The sequence below is a fragment of the Cryptotermes secundus genome, unplaced genomic scaffold (assembly GCF_002891405.2).
Source record: "Cryptotermes secundus unplaced genomic scaffold, Csec_1.0 scaffold116, whole genome shotgun sequence".
Classification (NCBI taxonomy): Eukaryota; Metazoa; Arthropoda; class Insecta; order Blattodea; family Kalotermitidae; genus Cryptotermes; species Cryptotermes secundus.
In genome coordinates, this window is record NW_019732857.1 from 1,174,095 (window position 1) to 1,196,213 (window position 22,119).

The following is a 22,119-nucleotide window of genomic DNA, read 5'->3' on the forward strand; positions in this document are numbered from 1 at the left end:
GACAAAAGAGGACTAGACAGTAAAGCATTTTATGCAAGATTTTGAAGAACTGGCTTGATAACAGTAAAACCCCAAGGAAGTTGTCATGTGAAGCAAGTGTCATTAACAAAATGGCAAACATAAAGAACGAAAATGGAGTGGGGTCCAGATTACCGAACTTCCTCGATTTAGGTACTGAGACCCACACGAACTTTTAGTAGGCTTCTCCCCGGTGATGACTATTTGACATCGAATACGTCGCGAAGAGTGGAACATATTCATGATTCTTGATCTCATCGCGTCTATTGTCACAAAACGAGTTGTACACTGGCTGTCTACAATCTCAGCACTTTCTGCAGAGACTAACTAGCAGGGATACATTCTAGAAGTTTAACAGCTGCGCCTTGTTCTGGCGATCTACTTCACGCAGACTGGAAGACCCGACATACACCAACACCGAATTAAGCAATTGGTGCTGGTTAATCCTAGGTGAGTAGAAGGTGTATGACGGGTCTCTTCTTGGCATCGTCAGAGTTAAGAGTGGACTTATTTTCACTTTCACCTCTACAGTCACAGGAAATGGCGACCTTGTTTGGAAGCGAATGGCTTAGACTTTTCGATTCCTGTTCTTCTACAACTGGCTACAAGAGTTGGCAGAAGTGACGAGCCGCACCTGCCCATTCACCTGCTGTCTTATGTTATAATATGTTGGCAACACTGGCTTCTGTTGTTAAAGAGACGAGAGCAGAGGCAAATGGATTCTATTGTGTGCTTACTGGATAGTCAAAAATTAAATAAATTGCGAAAATATTAGTATTAATTACATCTCTAAATTTTGGCGTCATAGTTTTTTGGTTGCTAATATAAAATTTCGTTATTGTGTGGTCTCTGCACTGTTTGCACTAAATTAAAGTATATGGGACTGATCGTGTCTGTCCGTCAGTGCGCACGTTTCAGTTGGAGAACTGATTGAAGGGTTTTGATTACATTTGATATGGACTCTCAGTTACCTGCAATCCATGATGTAACATGACGGAAGCAAAGCCTTGCTGAGTGGGAGCGACAATAAGTATATGATTCTAAAGTTACACATCACAACAATTTTCTTAAAAATATCTAACTTTTGTCAAGATACTTTCTCTTGTGTGTGTGTGTGTGTTCGTGTAAAATGTAAGAAAATAAAATAACGGCTACATGACGTTTATATGTAGCTTTCGGTTTCATAGCGATAACAAATGAAAAATTGGAGTTAGGAATGTGAAACTTGTCACGAGGATAGGTCATATACATGTCCATAAATTATGTATTAAAGATCGCTTTTTTTTTTCCTTGGCACTACAGCCCCAGTGGGCCTAGGCCTACCTCCATGAACTTCTCCGTTCACTTCGGTTTTCTAGATCATACACATTTGGTAGGACTCCTTGGGCGGGTGATCAGCTCGTCGCAAGGCCTCTACCTGTACACAAACATCCATGCCCTGAGTGGGATTCGAACCCACGACCCCGGCTTCCGAGCGAAGACAGTGCACGCCTTAGACCGGTCGGCTACCGTGACGGGCCAAAGATCGCTTTTAAGTTAACAATTAAGAACATGGCGACAGTGCGAATCTTTGATGTTGCTTTGGACGAATTTAATATTGTTCCCAGGAAGAAAACAAAAGATATATAACATTGCTAATGTATTCATGAAATTGATTTGTAAGAGATAAGGAAATTCAGAAGACATAGGTGCAAATAACGCATATGGAAACTCTGCGTATTTCGGTGCGGATTTCGCCTTGCCAATCTTATTAACAGTTGCCTGAACTCTGACGCAACAGTCTTCTCAGTAAACACCGGTACGGGTGAGCGCATGTACAAGAATGGAAGTAGTCAAGAGTACCTCTGGAGTCCTGGTGGGGTGAACAAATTATTTTGGATAACCTGATGAGAAACGCGAGGAGGACAGGATAGCAGGAAACTCGGCTATTATTCAACCAGCCAAGTTAATAGAAATGAGATTATGCTGAGGACAAGATGAAGTGGTGACATGAGTTTATTTTTCCACATAGAGTAGCATAAAAAGAAGCAGGAAAGCAGGTAGTAGCTCATGAAAGAAGAGAAGGCCTCAGAACGAGAATTGCAACATAGAGAAAGAAAGATTAAGGAGGCCCATACACATACGAGTCTGGCTCGGCGAGGAGCCGGGCTCGGATTAATTTCACCACTCACGTATGAGCGTGGCGACCCACACACGGACGATTCTGGCTCATTGGAACCTAAGCCGAGTCGGACTCGCGAGCCAGGCTCGTACGCGTATGGGCCCCCTAGAAGTAAGAATGAGCCCGTGATTTCTAATGGATCTATTGCAAGAAGACAGATCGTGCAATTGGACATGCCTTCACATGTGTTCTTTCTTTATGTATGGGCCTAAGTGTACAGAAAGTCAATAACGTAAAACATGCAGTTTATAAATGCTCTCTCAAATACTCAGAATTAATGGGTTTTGGACTTCGTCCATCGTCCGTTATTCTAAAAACTAGAATTCATTCTCAGAAACTGGATTTGTTTGCGTCCTCAGATGGGGAGTAAAGACACCTACTCTGATGGGTCCGTTAGAGACTGCTAATCTCAGTCACTGGACCCAACAGAGTATTGTCTCCTCCACTCACCTGAGAACAGAAACAAATCCAGTTTCAGAAAAGTTGTGTTTTCTAATTTTTAGAATACCGGATGATTGACAAAGACCGAAAATCCAGTAATTCTGAGTATTATACACCATTGTCAGAACCATTTAGATTCTACTCCCTCAAATGTCAAAATTGCAAGGATATGAGATACTCATATGCAGTGGGCTTGACGGCAAAATTGCAGACGATTAGAGCTACGGCCAAGAACTGTTGAATCTGAAAGATATTCAGTAATGAATAAACTTATATAACACTTAATCAAGCTGTCCGATTCAAAACCTGCTAGAGAAACATGTCTACACTCCAACAGACGTATCATACTGATTTCCTTTCAGAAAACAAGGCTAGAAACATCCTTCTCCGCTGAATTTGATGCTTTTAAAGTCCGACTGAAGTCGTGACCTTCTCTATTTTAAAGGCTTTAATGTCCTTTACTTTGATTAGTGACAGAACACAATGGACGGCACGACACAGAGGAAGGTGAATCAGACTTTCACAAGGAAATACAGGAAAATGCCGATAAACATTCAGTCCCGAGCGGGGTTCAAGCCCGAACCGTGCAGTTACAGGATCGACTATGAAATTTTCTATCAATTAAAATTCCCGTGATTTTGGTTGCAGCTCTTGAATATCGGAGACATTATAATTTTCATATCTGCACATAATAGTTAACAGGATACTGTTCCTTCAAGCAATTTCTAATGCTGTGTCATCTAAATTCTCTTCTATGCCAAAAATACACTTATAAGCATTTCAGTACCGTTGTGCAGTTTGTGCGTGGGTTCGCCAGAATTCCGATCCCAACGGATGGGAAGTGTACATGCTTGCCTGAAGGTAAGAGCCTGGTTCTGCCTACCAGACTTGCTCTCACTACACGTGCTTTATTATTCAATATGCCAACTCAGTATTACGCCGTGTTCTCATATTAAAGTATCGTAATTATGAGACTAATGATTACAATTGTCTGTTCCAGGAAGCTGACGATTATCTCTGCTTATAAAGCTTAGTAAGCATACACTTAAAACAGCGGTTCTCTGACATAAGTTCTCATGGTCAAATTCGTGATACAATTTTTTTGTTACTCATCATTTTTAATAATATTATGTTGTGAATGTTCCAAAATGTATGGACTTCAACAACTGGACACGTAAAATGAACATTAAGCTACTGAGATTTAAGAGCTGAAAGATATTTGGATCCTATTTTATGTGAGTACTACGAGCCGATTGCGGATCACAGTAGTCGCGCGGTCTAAGGCACGAACTGTCTCCGCTCGGTCGTACGCTGGGATCGTGGGTTCGAATCCAACTTAAGGCATGGATATTTTGTGTGTGTATGAGTTATTCTGCGTTGGTGTTGTCCTCGGCCTTGCGACGTGCTGATCATTCGTCCTGGAAGTCATATCGCCTGTGAAAAATGATTACGGAACTGAATAAGAGGCCAGGGTCCTGAATGGGCTGAAAGAGCCATTGAAAATAAAAGTACAAACAGTTTGAGACACGACCTACTAGAAACTCAAAAGCAATTTTCACTCTCTTCTTATTACAGAGGCTTTCACTTCACTATGGGGAGTAGGCGTATAGATTCACATTTTCTTGACCTCGGTACTAGTTGGAGGTAAGTTGTCAGCTTCGCGCCCCGGCCGCTTTACCCCCGAGGAAAGAACCCCCGGTATCCATTGGATAGGGGGTTGGGTGGACCCCAGAGCCGGTATGGACGACAAGAAGAAATGAATATCACTGGGTAATTGTTCTTAACTGGTATTCTTTGAAATCTGTGTACGTAGATCGTAGGGTACATTATTTAGAACTGAACATGGTGCGTGCAACCACTTTAGGCTAGGGTTTTACAGCAAAATATGACTCGCGTCTTGAGTCTGTTGCTTCGTACGTAGAGACCTAGGACTCTAATGGCCCTTCGCGCCCCTCTGTACAACACATAATTTAGAAAAAAAAAAAAGTAAAGCTATCCCTGTACCAGCCCATAAAGGCCCATAGGGTTGTAAGACGTTGAGGTTCCCACATTTTCTAGACAATCGGCTCAAAGATGGCGGTAAGGTTGTCAGCCTTACGCGCCGGCCGCTCTTTACTCCCCAGGAAAATTATTTGATTAATTCGTGGTACTCATTTCTGTTAGAGGCTGAGTCAACCCCAGGGCCATAGTGCGGCTGGAAGGGTTAGGTCAATTGAAAAAAAATGCAATGACCTCATCGGGATGAGGTCATTGGATTTTTTAAATTGACATAATTTAGAACCTGTTCAGAACGATCAAAACGAGGACGATGCGGTTGGAAGGTCATGTAGCACGCACGAAAGGGAACAGGAATGCATACAGGGTTTTGGCATAAAAACAAGAAGGAAGGAGTCACTAGGAAGACCTAGACGTAGATGGGAGGTTAATATAAGATTTATTTTAGAGATGCAATGTGGAGTATGAGCTGGATTAGTCTGATGCAAAACAGAGAACAGTAGCGGCCTCTTGTTACCACGGTAACGAACCTTCACATTCCATCTATTTTCGTGTAATACTTGAGCAACTGAGTGACTGTTGGTTTCTCAGGAAGGACTTCTCCATGAAGTCAGTCGCTATGCTGCATATGCTAATAGAAATCGAGAAATCTTGACACTATCCGTTGTGTCCGAGCTAAGAATGGAACTACCGACTTTTGCGGTCGCGTAGTTATGAACATATCTGTTGAAGTACGACATGTTCTTTCTGAGGACTGTGTGAACAGCGCAATAAACAAACGAGCGGAAACCCAGGTGGTATAAGAACCAGGTGAAAGTTGTCCCTTCAAGAGCGGCTGCAGATAGTTTTTACTCTACTAAAATCGACACGTCACCATCCATATTTGCATAAGGGAGATCCCTAACTACCCAACGAGACTCCTAGATTTCTCCAGCGAGCCACAAACCCATTTACGTAATATGTTCATTTCCCCAGTTCATTCCTGTAGTCCACTTAGTATCCTGAAAGAAAATTTGATTAAGCATTTAGATTTCATGCAATGCATTCAATTGCTTTAAAAATTATTATACCTCTGTTTTCTTCCTCCTATAACTAAATCCCTGAAGCAGTGTCCGTTTTCAAAAGCCAGTGATTGCTCAGCTGGTTAAGAAATTCATTACCTTTAGCGGAAGCCAAGGTTTGCTAGCATGGTCGTAAAGGCCAACAACTGTGCTGCGACATATCAATCTAAGCTACACCCTCACAAACTACATCTAACATTAATTCTAGCCAGTCTCTAATGATAGGGGAACCGGGATAGCTCAGTCGGTATAGCGACTGGCTACGAGTCCGGTATGGTCAAGAATTTTCTCTTCTCCACGTCATCAAGACCGGCTCTACGGTCCACCCAACCTCTTAGCCAATGGGTACGGGGGGTTTTTCCCAAGGGATAAAGCGGCCGGGCCGTGAAGCTAACAACTCACCTCCAGCTAGTGCCGAGGTCAAGAAAATCTGGATCACCATTACCAGTACCACCCAGTACCCTGTACGCCTTCATGGCGTAGTGCTTAATTGGTTAAGCACAACTTTATTTAACCTCTAATGAGGGAAACCCGTGCAGTCAGGCGTCGTAAGAAGCTCAAACTTGATGATACCCGTACACCACTTGAATGCAAACTATGCAAACTAACATGTCGGCCCCCCATTCAACTATATTTCTCTTGATCGTATTATGGAGTAAAATAAATTGAACAGCCACATTGGCCCTGCAGCACAGAATCATTGTTTGAAAACAAACGACAAACCGGTTATAGGTTAAGAATAACTTCCGGACATTGCATCTTCTGACAGACATTCCAAAGGAGGACATCCCGACTATGAAGGCTTACCAACCGGTACAGCTGTACATTGGCAGAGAGATCGTGAGTGCAGCGGTTTGCTTCTTGATTTGCATTCGAGAAACTTCCGATTCGACTCTCGACGGGGTTAGCGGATATCCTGACGGAAGTTTTCCTTGTCTCCAAGCGAACTCTAAGACAGTATTTCGAAATATATAATAAATACCTCTTTCCAAACACTTACCTAGCACATATTACGATAGAATTTCAGTCTTATCAGATCCTATATAACCTAGATGGCTGAAGCAACACTATTAAATAATTTACAAATCAATCAGTCATAAAAATACGTTAAATTGTCTCTACTTGACATGAATATTTACACATAACTCTTGTAGAAACGAGAAAATTCGTTCATGCTTCTAAGGCTACGAGACAGTTATATACGTACTGATTCTGTTCTCTCAGAAATATTTACTGATTGCCGCATGCCAACAACGAAGACAGGTTATGAGCCACGCTCATATACCCGTGCAAGACCACCAACTATTCGACTCGCGAACAGATTCTAATATCAAGAGATTCAAGTGTTGTCCAAACATGTACACTGGTTTAGTTTCCGTTTTTCGACTGCTTAGTGAGAGAAGTACAGCACATTCTTGCGAGACACATTGTTAACAAACTGACACACTGGCAGTTTTCTCTGTGCACTTCGGTTCTCCACAGTCAATTATAAGTATTATTCCACAAGTGCTCCACACTCATCCAGCATCAGGGCTGATACAAATGTAATGTATCCATCTGAGGCAGCAGTACCACTGGACTCGGTCACATCCCATTTTTACAACTTAGGAAACTGCTCATGTGTCAAGAATATCTCGCGACGGAATTGTGAAATCAGTGAAGGGTGGAAGAGGCATACTGGTACACACTGCAATTTCGGTCTTAGTATGGGACTGTGCAAAACACGCACTTCCAGAGCCTGATAGCTACCTGCTTCATGTTGGGCTTGCCTTGTTTGGAAGTGACACGTTCCTCTGAAACGTCTTGATTTCAGTGGACTATATGGCACTATATCGTAGAAGATACAACTCTTCAAAATACTTATACGTAACTAAGTCAATAAGTAAGTTACAAATGGATATAGAACTTAAACAAATAAGAGTACTGATTTGAAAAATATTTTTATTTCTCAACATAATTTCCCTGCACATTGAGGCACTTGTCCCATCGTTTCACAAGCCCCTGAAAACCAGCAGCATAACATTCTTTGGGCTGCTGTCGGAACCAGGCGCGTTCACACGGCATGGCCTACCTCATAATGCATGACAGGTTAGGTTTCCACAAAGTCTGTGCACGATGGGTGCCGCGCATGCTACCCCACAACACAAAATGCAAAAAATGGGTCTGGCATTACAGCATCTCAATCGCTACCACGATGAAGGACACGATATTCTAACCCGAATTGTCACAAATGACGAGTCTTGCTCCAAGAGACTTCCATTTGTTCGGCCCTCTTAAACATCATCTTTCGTCTGAACATTTTCGGGACGATGAAGCTATATCAAGGGAAGTCACCGCCTGGTTCCGACAGCAGCCCAAAGAATTTTATGCTGCTAGTTTTCAGAGGCTTGTGAAACGATGGGACAAGTACCGGTACAGGGAGATTATGTTGAGAAATAAAAGCATTTTTCAAATCAATACTCTTATTTGTTTAAGTTCTATATCCATTTGTAGCTTACTTATTGACTTACCCTCGTACATTGAATATGTCGAGATACTGTGTCTATAGTTTATTCCAGAAACGACCAAGTGTTTGGACATTATCCGAGTCCCTACTTCAGGTCCGGAGATGGGGACTAGCTCTATCGATTGGGCTTGACAGAGTATGTGTTGTTACTTTGGGACGAAACATAATCTCAAATAGAACTAGAACAACGGATGATGTCCAAAAAATGTATCATTGTATTAATACACAACCGTCACGAAAATTTAGATCCAATTTATGACGAATGTAATTTTCAGTAGTTACCTCTACAGGTCCAGTACTCTTTATCAGAGTATGGCGGTGATTAAATTCAACAGGCTCCAAGTTCTTGATAATAGCCGAAGCGCGTATGTAAGGTATCAGCCAGCAGTGTCTGCAGCAAGACGTACAGCGTAATAAGCGATTGTAAAAGAGTCCCTATAACGGAGAGGTGGAATGGGTATGATCGATTTAACAACACTGTTTATGTTGACCTCACTGTTTCATAATTCAGTGCCGACAGATGACATTCTGTAGCTTGAAGCGAAAGGATTCCGGTTTAGCCATTCATGAAAGTGCGATCTACCTGAAGGACTCGAAATTTTATGTATCTTCAAAACAGTTACTTACTCCGGAAAATATCCGGCGTCAGGGTGACCGAAGGTCAAGATTCGTTGAACCCGAATAATGATGATGATAATACTAATAATAGGCAAACAACCCTTTTCGAGCCATAGACTTCCTTAGAAGATCCTGCCAGACTGCATTCGGTTTTGACTTCTTTGGAGTTCGCAACAATACATTCTTTCAGAGAAAGGTCGTCAGCCTTGCGTTCAACCCCAAACCTGGAGGACCAGGTACCTGTATTTAGGTTTTCCAGTGACAGGGAGGCCCAATTATAGCCCAAGGCACCGGGTTCCATTTTCGTCGCCTTCTACGGCTTGCAGGGCTACGGTGGAGTATTTTAATCCTCCTCCACATGGGGAAATGATAATAATAACAAATGAGTCCCTAATAAAAGCTAGCCAATGGTAACATTTATGCAGAACCAGAGAGATATGTTTGCCGTGCAAGAGAGGTAACATTTAGAGCCACAATGAAGTACAAAAACCATCTGCTTAAATAACAGAATCAGACATGCTGGAGATGTACACAATATCAAAAAACAAATTACCACACTACAGGAGGATGATCATAATCAGCAGCCACAGACTAGCTCTTTGTTTCATGGCTTCTAAGAATGAAAAAAAAAACTATTATTTCCCCAGTCGTCATTAATGGACATGTCTTTGAAATGGTAACGGGATATACTCGTAATTTATGTAAGGTATGAACTGCTTTTTAATATTATTTTAAAAGATTTCAGGATTTAGACTGTTAATTTTCTTGGTACAACTATCAGTGAGAGAGACTCGTGGCATTCCTAGTTCCAATTCTCACATCCAGGTCACTCCAAACAGACGATCCACCTAAAAGTGCAAACATCAAACAAAGACGAAAAGGGTCAGCCCGAAGAATTTACCCAACTCTGAGGCCTAACATAACACATCACGGCATGCTCTTCTTTCTGTACAGTGCCGGACTGATAGATCTCACTGAATCGCAAGCTAGGTGACCACCTTTTGTCGGCTGTCCGCTACTGATTATGTATTATGGTTGCTACCCTACATGTCTGGAGATTGTCTTCTTCGTCCGCAAACCGAAGATGCGGCATGATTTAGCGACTTAACACTGAAAGATACCCATACAAGATATGCTGAGTATTAATGCGATCTTCGGGCGATGGCCTGAAGTTGAAAACGACCCTGATGGAAGTGAACGGGGAACTGGACAGCCCTGTCCAAGACACGCCCCGAGGGACAATTCCAGGTTTGAAGAGCCGGCAGCAGATCTGACCGCTTCTTAATAGGCCCGGTCTATCAACCACCTCTTCCATTTCATTCCCTTCCAGTATTGCCTTACATTACGAAATCCACTCGATCAACAGAGCAGAACGTTTTTATCTGCCCTTTCTTTTTCCTTTTAAGTTGAAGACGCGACACTTTTATGCGATGACATGTTACAATGGACGCTAGTGAAGTTGTTTGAATTGTATAAAATATTTTAAGCAGGAAGACACCAGTCGCCATGGTACAGAACATGAAACTGATACTAGAAGTTACCTTTTTGCTTTGGCCATCAGTTTTGCCATCATAAGACAGACTTGTCACATAAAACTTGTCCCTGAGATCCACGCCATGAATTACTGTAAGGGAGGCGGTAGTAATTCCTGCTTCTGCACGGGATCGAGGTTAGTATTCAGCATCACGCTCCGGCAGTTGTATTATCGGATACAGGATGCTAGGTGTGCATAGAAGATGGTCTGGAACGGGCCAGTAAAATGAAAAATTCTGTCCCTGTCAGGAATCGAACTAACACCAAGGCACCATAGTCAAGTCAGTATTCTATTACTCGAATGCATGCAGGCGGCCATTTTTGATAATTCAGGTAGAAATATCCTGTTCCTATGAATACCAGCATGGTCTTGGTCTCTTTAACGTCGTTTCTGACGTCTTAAGTCTCCTTTGTCCATTTCGGCTGATTGTGGAAGATAGTCTCTTTCTGTTATTTGGGTAGAAACATTTCAAGAAGAAAAGGTGGAAAAATACAATAATGAAAAATGCCACCAGCACAGCAGAAACGTTTGAACTCTTTATCAGAATATGAATATATTCATGAAATACATAGTATCGTTCCTCCTGGTATTTAGTCCTGAGAACTGAGAAACTCTGTATTCATGTTCAGTGTGTAACGGACTAATTCAGCAAGCTGTTCAAAACGATGGCCAATGTATAAAATAAATTAAAGAATGTGTAAGAACTGTGCCAATTTTTTTTACTGCTAGTGGGGTGGGACTAAGTCCCTTGTACTGCGGCCACTTCTGGCCTATTGTACCAGCCCCAGATGATAGGTGAGGGTAATTGTGGAGCAGTTGGTGGAATAAAGATTGGCAAGGGAAACCGAAGTACTTGGAGAAAACCTGCCCCAGTGCCACTTTGTCCACCACAAATCCCACTTGACCAGACCCGGGATCGAACCCGGGCCACCGCGGTGGGAAGCCAGCGACTAACCGCTTGAGCTATGGCACAGGCCAGTGTACTAAATTTAATATACTTAGGTATTCAATAGTAATGCATTTTCTCAATTTTCAGTAAATGTAGAATCACTGTCAATGTTACTTTCTGTTTCTGACCAATTCACTACTCCTTCATAACCAAAGATCCTCTATCATCTACACATGCATTTTGTACGTGTAAGATGTATTGTAGTCATTATGCAGTTTCGAGTTACAATAGCAAAATAGTGTGGGACACTAACACACTGCATTGAGGTCAGTTTTGTAGTAGTCACACATGAATAATGTATATGCGGTCTTTTGTTTCAATGGTGTATATTCCATCAGTATTGATAATATTTTTACACGTGAATTGTAGTGTAGGAGACGATTTGTGATTGACTATTTGTGCATGTTATTCGTGGGAGACAGGGTTAAATGTCAGCCTCGACACATCACTTTATAACAAGCAGGACTAGACAGGATATAGGAGAAAGTGGGGGAAGTTAATAGTACAGAGTACGAAAGTTCACGTAACAGATATGGGATTTCCCATTGAACTCTCAAGGGGTGTTACAATAGTTAAGTTGCATAATCGACAAATCTATTACAGAACGTAAACTTTTGGTCTGTGATGCCATGTAGTCTTGTAGGTGGATAACAATAATTTGAATGAACCTGGCCCATCCACCTTCAGGAGAGATGTGTTTGGGGCTAGAAAGTGGCTGGGTGGCATAGATCAGGCCAAGGGGCACAAGAAAATTGACCAACCAGAGCTACAAGAGGGAAGGAGAAAGAAGCGTGGTGAGCAGGCAGTTACAACCCTTCCTGTATAACCCACTCATATTCTAGCTGTACTCATGTCTACATTGAAGATGGAGGTAGAAGATCCTTCCAAAATAGTGGTATCCTCTTACAAGACTACTAAATAACTAACGCCATGGAGCTGAGCCCCTTTTGAGAAGCTGCCAGCTGCTCAGGAACTTCCCAACATTTCATGGAACCTGAGGTTCATTAGTGTGTTCACAAGAGCCCTCCAATAATCCCTATCATGAGCCAGATCAATTTTGTCCATACCACCTCATCCTATCTCTAAAACCCATTTTAATATTATCCTTCCACCTATGTCCAGGTTTTCCTTCTGGCTTTCCCACCAAAAGTCTACATGCATCATCTTTTCTGTCATTTGTGCTACATTGCCCTGCCAATTTTATCCATCTTGACTTGATCATTCTAATTGTATTTGGTGAAGAGTACAAGTTATGAAGCTTCTCAACAAGGCTACATGGTGTCAAAACCAAGGAGGCTGTAATCTGAAATTTCAGTTCCATGGAAACCTTAGATCTTGTATAATAAAGTTAATACATCCTATTGCAAAGTTATATTCTTATACACTCTGTAATGCAGCTAACTCCAGCAAAACGAACTGGAAACCATTTAATTCCTTGCTTTTTTAACTATCCTAAAAGGTTTCTAATAATTGTTACTAAGCAGCTAATTTACAAATTTGCTTAATGAACGAACAAAAAGCAAGAATGACAATTGAGGCATAATAACAAAGCGATTATCTGTCAAGAGTGAAATCTGAAACAAGGTTATAAATACATCTACAAGACTGTCTGACACTTAAGCCATCAGACCAGCCTACTTCATTTGGTAACTGCAAAACACAGGGGCAAGTTGTAAAGTCCAGTTAATGCCTTAAATTCTTATGGTACAAAAACATCCAATTACATATTAAGCAAGACACATTAAGATTTTAATTTTCCATCACACTTTGCCATTTGTTATCAGGTATTCGCAAATTCGTCAAGTCTGTGTATGTTCAGAGGATCCTCGCACAAGAAGGAGTTTGTCAAACTTGTTCTTAACTCCTCTGAGCAAATCATAAAATTTAATGGTCCGTAAAGTAATGGTTCTTACTGCTGCTTTACTATATCTTTTTTTTGTGCTTTCATCTCCAAAAAATCCATGTCCACAAGAATACCTAAGGTATTATGAATTTCATTGGCTTCTTTCATGGCTTGCAAGTTTATCTTCATGCTGCACATAAGGAATAATGTTAGAATCAATTTCTTAACAAGATGGAACAAGGGGAGAGATCAACAGCAGCTTAGTGTGTGCATTATGTAAGAACACGCCATTTAATAGCATATTTCTTTTTAATTTTGAGAGCATACTTTCTGTAATTTTTAGGGAAGGGGTCATTATTTTTGGTGAACTGGGGCAAATGTGAGATAAAATGCTGTGGCCTATATCAATGTGTTATTCTTCATTATCCCTAGAGTTTCAAAGGAGTGTCTTACATGTTACTGCCACCGATATAATCCAAAAAGCATGATTGACAAGTCCAAAAATCCAGTAGTTCTGAAAAATATCTACATTCACTTTCCCAATCCTGAGATATGTAATATATAAAATACACATAAATTATAATCCACAATGAATGTGTTACAGCATGGCAACACTGCACTGCATGAAGCAAGCTGGAAGGGCTACAGTCGCAGTGTGGCAGCCTTAGGAAAGGCAAGAGCCAACCTGCACCTCAAAAACTGTGGAGGATTTGCAGCACTACACCTCTGTTGTCAAAATGGACATAACCAGAGTTGTAGAGAACTACTGCTGGCAGGCTGTAATCCTGACCTACAGAACAATGTAAGTTTCAAGTACCTCACCCAACAAACTCCACAGCCCTTCTTGAAAATGTGATAGTTGCTTATGAAGTTTGGAAATTCACCATCTTTTATGAAGCAGTGTTCATTGTTGTGTTCAAAAGAACCTACCATTAAGTTCTTTCATGAGCCTGATCAATACAGTTCACAACCTCACACTAATCCACATTTTAATATTATCCTCCTAGCTATGCCTAAGTAACTTTGTATCCTTGTCTCATCTCCCCAGTGCATCTATGTCCTGCTTCTCCTTATCTCTTTGTTTTGACAAGTACAGAGAAATAGAGATTATGTAGCTACTCATTGTGTAATTCTTCATGAAACTCAACATCAGAGTTTAATAAATAGCTAGACTGTTAAGCTGCTGACAAAATGTGATTATTACTGTCTTCTGCCATGTTGCCTGGTAGAAGTTTACCAGTTTTTCAGAGGAATATAAGGACTTCATCCTTGAGTCAAAGAGTAAGCTGAGCAAGTAGGCATGCAAGTGAGCAGCAAGCACTCTGCTTGTCAGTACTCTTCATTGTGACCACCATAAGAACTTGAAATCTCACTTTAACAAAATAGTTCACCACAACCATACTGAGCTGAGGCCATCATACTTAACACTATTCTAATTTCTTAAATATTTTCCATGGTGTTCTAAAAGTAACTTAAAACTTAACTTGCTAGTTTGTTGTATACATGGAACTTAAAATGAAATAAAAAAGTTTTAAAATTTTAAATTGTCAATGAATAATCTTAAAATGTTAACGTTTTGAAATGTATACCAAGATGGCAATATAATGCCCAAAAATCAATTTTTAATACTGAATGACAAAATGCAATGTGTTGGTTCACTTCTGTTTTCCAGTATGGGGACACACCACTGCACACTAGTGCAAGGTACGGCCATGCAGGGGTCACACGTATCCTCATCAGTGCACAGTGTCGGGTGTCTGACCAAAACAAGGTAAAATGGGAGAATGGGAGGAAGACATAAGTGCATAGTTCAACATAGAGTGGAAAAGTTTACATAATATTTTAGTGATAGAAAATTCTGCAAGAAGATCCTCAGTCTATTACACTTAGTAAAACACAAATCAGCTCAGCTTGCATTGCATATATCAAGCTGTCGAAAGTAAATACACTGATATGTCATTTCATTTCATACAACTGCATCCTATTTCTTTTATTGGAAACATAACAAATGTCTCAGTAGCATACAATAAAAAACTTATAGATTTTACTTCTTTTTTTTTTTTTTGCCTGATGAAGATCCCATGCAGTCAAAACATGTGGGAAGGAAAGAATAAAAAAGGTTTTTTAGTTTAAGCCTGTGAGATGATTGTTATACATCCTACATGATGTAATATAGCAGCACATGTAAAACCTTTGAAAAACTGAAAAACACCTAAGTAATATTAAAAAGCTAAGTTTCTACTTCATGGATGATCCACTACATCTGCATTACAGAATAATAAATTTAAAGATCAGAAAGTTTGTGATGATGGTATTGTGGCATACTTGCTCCATGCAACACTGGAACAGGGGGGTTATGCAACCCACTTCTAGGCAATGGCTTGGTAAACAAATTTCTGCGCAGGCACAATGACGTCACACTCTTAACAGTACTTAGCTATCATGTGGCTTGTGTTTTCTTTGTGATCTGTGCTACACAGCAGTAGAACTGTTTGCTGCATTGTCCATGCCATGGCTATGTACCCCGTTTGAAGCTAAGAAGAGTCACTTCCATGTGGAGATGGGGTCGAATACCTCCACTGTAGCTCTGCAAGTCGCAGGAGGTGAATAAAATGGAAGTCTCTAATCAGAGAGAGTAAAATATGATCATGAGTCCCAAGGGACTCAGACCCGAGAATGACTGTGCTGGCAAGGGCCAGCAGCAATTGTAAACGACAGATCCATTATCCCGTCAGAGAGAGCGTCCTGCATCAACAAACCCCCAACTGTCTGACAGTAATAAAAATCTGGTAGTGAACCCCAAATGGGTGCTCTATTCCAAGACACACTGGACCAACTGACCATCGGTTGTAACACAAGACTCAGATTAAAAAGAGTCCAGAAGAGTGTTTAGTTGAGTTCTGACGTTCCAGGGTGATTGAACAAGAAATGGCAAGAAGACTTCACAGTGATCTGAAGTGACTGTTTCTGTGTTGAGATCCATTGTCAGGAGATGACTAGTGAAAATGGAGAATCCTAGTGCATGTGCAACTGTGAACTCTAATAGTGCTGTATTAATTGTAATTAAGAGATATTATAACCCAAATGCTAATAAATCCAATCATCTGAACTAGAACCCAATAATTTAGTCATGCGTACCCCACTACACGCGACAGATTATTAGTACAATATTTCCGTTCTTACACATTATCCATGTCCTAGTTTTATTTTAAACACCATTCCAGAGACTGGACTCTGTCTCCATCCTGAGGGCAGATTGTAATCAATTAATGTTGTTTAGGGAAATAATCAGTATTTAATCTGAGAATCATATGAAACAAATATACTTTGTGGGCAAACTGCAACGTTCTTTAACGTTAAAAGCATACTGCACATATAATGTAGTTACCAATGTACTTTAAAGGATTAATACTAAAAGGCACCAAGAAGTAAATATCTATTTTTTTCACTCTGTCTTATATAAAGACCCATACATAGAAGCAGATAATTTAGGAAAAATCACTCTAAAAGTTGATTCAGTCATTCAACCATTCACTCCAGATTTCAATTTTGTAATATTGGATACCACAATGCTAAATTTCATTATAACCTGATTATAGTAGTCAAATTATTAACTGGTAATTGGAACTTCTTCCTCCTCAGAATGGGGACACTGCACTGCATATAGCTGCAGCAATGGGAAGGCGAAAGCTGACTAGGATACTACTGGAAGCAGGATGTGACAAGAGCCTGAAGAATAAGGTAATTACATTTAATATCCATCAGAATGCATATAATGCATGCACCAAATCTGAGTACCTGTATGTAATTAAGTCCTATGAAAAACTGGAGATGAATATAACTGTGAAGGAGGTCTATTAACAAGTACTGAGACTAAATTAATATCACAGATAAACCACACTGAACAGCCACATCACTGCATTGAATGTGTCCTGACATGTACTTAAAGCTCAAGCAGTGATCTACATGTTATATTCTATTATTTCTTCATAATAGTTTGAGCGACTATATTGGAACTATTCTGTAACAAGGGTGAGTATGTAATAGTTAATATGTTATTATATATGTACAAAGGGGGACCCAAAAATAACCGGAACCGACCTGTTGCGCGTGCATGCTTTGTAGTTACGAGTTGTGCTGCTAGGTGGTGTTAGCTGGGGGTCTCCCGCGACTGTTAGAGAGCTGGCATCAGTCTGAGTTAAGTGGTTTGTCTGTGGTGCTCTGTTGTGTGCGTTCCTGTTTCAACCCTTTGGCGATTAGTGAGATGGCCGACCAGAAGGAACAAAGAGTGTGCGTGAAATTTTGCTTTCTGTTAGGGAAAACTGCAGCCGAGACTGTTGGGATGCTTCGGCAAGCCTTTAATGATGATGCTTTGGGGAAATCACAGGTCTACGAGTGGTTTTCCCATTTCAAATCTGGCAACATGTCAACAGAAGACATGCCACGCCCCGGGCGTCCTTCGACAGGAAGAAATGACGAAAACATTGCCAAAATCAAACGTGCAATTGATGAAGATCGTCGAAAGACCATTGACCAACTTTCTGAGGAAACGAACATCTCATGGAGCACGGTCCAGCGAATTTTAACCGAAGGTTTGCACATGAGACGGGTGTCTGCAAAATTTGTTCCTCGCTTGCTCGGAGATGACCAAAGAGAAAACTGCGTGAATGTTTGCCGCGACTTGAACAGTGAAGTGCAGAACGATCCAGAATTTCTTAAAAGAATTGTGACTGGCGATGAGTCTTGGTGCTACGGGTACAATCCAGAATCAAAGCAATCATCAAGCCAGTGGAAAACGCCAACTTCACCACGACCGAAGAAAGCGCGTCAAGTGCGATCCAATGTGAAAACAATGTTTATTTGTTTTTTTGATGTAAATGGCATTGTCCACAAAGAGTTCATTCCGCCAGGACAAACAGTGAACCAACATTTTTACCTGGATGTGTTACGAAGATTACGAGAGAGTGTGTGACGAAAACGGTCCGAAATGTGGAGAAATGGGCTGGTTGCTTCACCACGACAATGCTCCAGACACAGCTTTGACGGTCCGACAGTTTTTGACAAGCAACAACATGGTGATTGTGCCTCGTCCACCTTCCTCACCCGACCTGGCTCCGTCAGACTTTTTTTGTTTCCACAGATGAAGAGAAGTCTGAAAGGAAAGCGATTCCGTGATGTGGATGAAGTCAAAGAAAACACGCTAAAGGCTTTGAACAGTATCCAGCCTCAAGAATTCCAGCACTGTTTTGAGCAGTGGCAAAAGCGTTGGGACAAGTGCATTAATGCACATGGACAATACTTTGAAGGGGACTAATATACAGTTCAATAAAAATGCAAAAATAAAAAATAACAAAAATAAATTCCGGTTATTTTTGGGTCCCCCCTCGTATGTTGAAACATGTAGCAGCACTTCCACACAATAAACAAATACTAATATAGTAGTACTGAGTTATTATAGAATTGTTGCATTGACTGATACATTAAAAATACCATATATGACAACATACAACAGGATGCACACAGTAAAGATGAGTGCAAATCACAGAAAAAATATTTACCATAAAAACAAATTTGATTAATTTAAGTATCAAATGTGCATATGCTTCTTAACAGTGAGTGATATTGGAGGAATTAATCAATTGATCAAGTGTACCCTGCCATGTTCTCTTGACTGCAACTGAATGAAAGCAGTGCAGGTTTCTAGTGCAGATATAAGGCTGCCTTAATTGTCCTCATGCATGAAATAAAGTCATATTCCAGCAATAAATTTCTTAGCATCCTAATCAGTCGCTCATTCACACTCAGTCATGTCATCCTCATCAGTTTCCTGATCTGATGTCTTCTCGTGTTCACTGCAATTTTTTCAACAATTGCTTCCTCACAATCTTCATTTTCATTATAACATTGATGACTCTTGTCTAGGCATGAGAACTTTTCATAATTTCCAACATGGTGCATTTCCAATATGACATAATTTTCACTAGTGGCCTTACTCGGCATCTCGAAGTATAAGTGTCTAAAACCACAGAAAGCAAAGCAGATCTGAATGGTCTTGGTTCCCACTCTTTGTCACATATCAGCACTGAACTGTACTGCTTGTAAAGAATGAAGCTTTGCATTGACCATTTTAACTGCCAAAGATGATATCGTAGATTTTCTTGCAAGGATGTAGTTTACCAACTTTGTGCAATATAAGGTCTTCAAATTTGTATTGATCCCCATGTCCATTGGCTGTAGCAGAAATGTGGTGTTTGGATACAGAAATTCTAGTTGATATTTTTTTACATGATCTAAATGAGAGTGTGCTGCACAGCTGTCAATAACCACTAAAACTTTTGTTGATTTCTGTTGTAATTCCACATCCCAACTTGTTAGCCCTTTCTTAAAAATTTTAGATGTCATCCACACATTTTTGTTAGTATAGTACAAAACTGGTAAACTCTCCATACTAATCCCCTTAAAGCTCCAAGGCTTAACCCTTTTCCTGGTAACCAACACCTGCTGCTTGTCAGTTAATGATATATATATGAACAGCACAACACAGTTACACAATCCATTCCTTTCTGTGAATCAGATAAAGTTGCATGTTTCTAGCTCAGGGAAATGTTCAGCATGGCACAATTAAAATAAATCTGCTTCATTGGCAATGTAGATATCATCTGCACAAAATTTCTGAAGCAAGTTTTGCAGCCTTGTGCATGTCCATTGTTCAACACTTACAGCATCAGCACTGTCCTCACCATTTACCTTCTTGAATTCTATCCCAAACCTGCATCTCCATTCAGACAACCAACCATCTGTTGCTTTGACCCAGCATTTTAGCTAACTCCTCTGACTAGCTTTCCAACGTTGAACCACTGACACATACACCTTGTCCAGTAAAAATAGAGAACCACTGATTAAGAACCTTTTCAACAACTGAATCATTACTTTCATGTTTCCATTTTTGGGAAGTTTCTTTTCATCTGTGGCATAATTTCCATCCATCTCCCAGTTTGTCTTGCTGCTGTAGAATAGATGTAATTGTAGATTTTGGCACTTCAGTTGATAATGACTGGAGTTAGGCAGTTGTTTTTTAATTTTTTCAAGTAAGACAATTTTATCAGCATTTGTTACATCTCTCCTAGGAATTTCTGAAGGGATCTAAAATTTTAAATGTAAAATTCACTGCACATGCTATGCTAGACTCAGAAACACAGTCACTGACAGACTGACGGCAGTTCTAGTGAGATGTTCATTTATACAGACAGGGTCAGTGTCTCTCTGATGACATAGTAATCACAAGTGCACCATCTGGCAGCTACTGGCCCAATTAACTTGCACAGTGTCCCAAATAAGCGAAGCAAATTCTAGTTTTATTGCCAAGTTGTTTTGCTTTCCATGATTTCCTCAAAATAAGCAGCTACCCCACTTAAACTGTGACCCTCTTGAGTCCACCGTACATTTCACACTTTATAAAATGATCTACAAATCCACATTACTATGTCAAGTTACAGCCATTCTTTCAAAAGTGGCAAGGCTCCAGCCAAATTCTTTTGCTAAGGATAAATCTGTATTATATAAAATTCTACAGCTTACAAAGACCCAAGACACTTAATAAAGTCAAGATATGCATATATTTATAGGCCATCAAGGCTATAACACAACTTCTCATTCTGACATATTAACAAGATCTACCCCAAATCTATCCTCCCACCTGCATCACAACATTATAATGACCCCATTCTCTTGAATTTTATAAGCATTTGTCATTCCTCCTCTGCATGTCATATATACCACCAATCTTAACTTCCTTAATTTAATCAAACTAAGAACATTAGGTAAAATGTGTAGACTGTGAGGATAATCATCATGTGCCTTTGCCAAATGTATTCTGCTCAATTGTGCACTGAACTTACTCTGCAGCAAAGTGAGACTGCACGGGACATTGCAACGCGGAAAGACTTGAACGAAATACTGGTCATTCTGAACAGCCCATCTGCGACTCGACCCAAGAGCAAATCAGGAAAGACTGGCCAGGAAAAGGATCGTAATGAGAAGAAACGGGGCAAGAATGAGAGCGGAACAAGCAGCAAGGACAGTAGTAGCAGGCAGAAAGACAAGAAGAAGGTGAGCTGAGTGTTTACTGTGCTTGAACCATTATCAGATTACAGTAGGTACACCAAGTGAAAATTTAAACACAGTTTCATAAATGTTATCATTTATATATTTTAGCCCTATATTTATTTTCAGTAATATTCTTTCTGTTTTCAGCCTACATTCCTTACTATACATGAAATACTTGTGAAATCTGTTCATAGAATGTGTATGTACATATTCCCTGTACCTACCATCCTTTCTATAAACTTCCCCCATTTAGCTTCTGAAACTATGAAATTTTCTCCAATAATACTGGTTTAATATCAATATAAAGGCCAAGTTTCTCAGTTTCTTCAATCCAGTAAATGAATATAAATCGCTGGTATAGAACAAATACCAATTACATTCAGTATCAAAATTGAACTACCAGTGAACTGAAAATAATAAATAAAGAGTACTGTTCATTTTCAGCACAAGAACACTCATAAGGTGCACTTTGAGAAGCCAACTGGCAAACAGTGGTCCCCATATGGCTGTCATTACTATCCAGACCCCAAAGCATTCCCACAGCCAAATCTGGACTCATTGCCACATGAGCCTCTCAAAAAAGGGGAACAGTATTATCTGGATCTGGCTGGCAACATCTGCAAGGTATGTTCATTTACACCCCAGCAAAATAAACTAACATACAAGTATTTTCCCTACCTTCATATCTATAATGTTTTAAGGGGCCTAACAATGTAAGCATTACATTGGTTAAGGCACAGAATTTCACTAATTCTTCTTTTTATGCCCTTCCTTCCCCTTCTAATATGCACACATGGCAGAATATTATATTGTATGAGTTACTGTAGATGGGGTTTGGATTTATTGCACATTTTGATACAGTGGTGACTACGCTTTACAATTCACCA

At 40.3% G+C, this 22,119-nt stretch overlaps 1 protein-coding gene across 4 annotated transcripts in view; it reads left to right on the forward strand.

Moving 5' to 3' along the window:
• Nucleotides 1-22,119, forward strand: part of LOC111867780 — a 202,846-nt gene that overhangs the window by 175,258 nt on the left and 5,469 nt on the right. For all 4 annotated transcript variants that reach the window (XM_023857926.2, XM_033752799.1, XM_023857927.2 and 1 more), the window contains exons 5-9: nt 13,731-13,928; nt 14,799-14,897; nt 16,769-16,867; nt 21,032-21,235; nt 21,677-21,856. In XM_023857926.2, the coding sequence (XP_023713694.1) occupies nt 13,731-13,928; nt 14,799-14,897; nt 16,769-16,867; nt 21,032-21,235; nt 21,677-21,856 (780 nt within the window). The remainder of the gene's footprint in view (nt 1-13,730; nt 13,929-14,798; nt 14,898-16,768; nt 16,868-21,031; nt 21,236-21,676; nt 21,857-22,119) is intronic.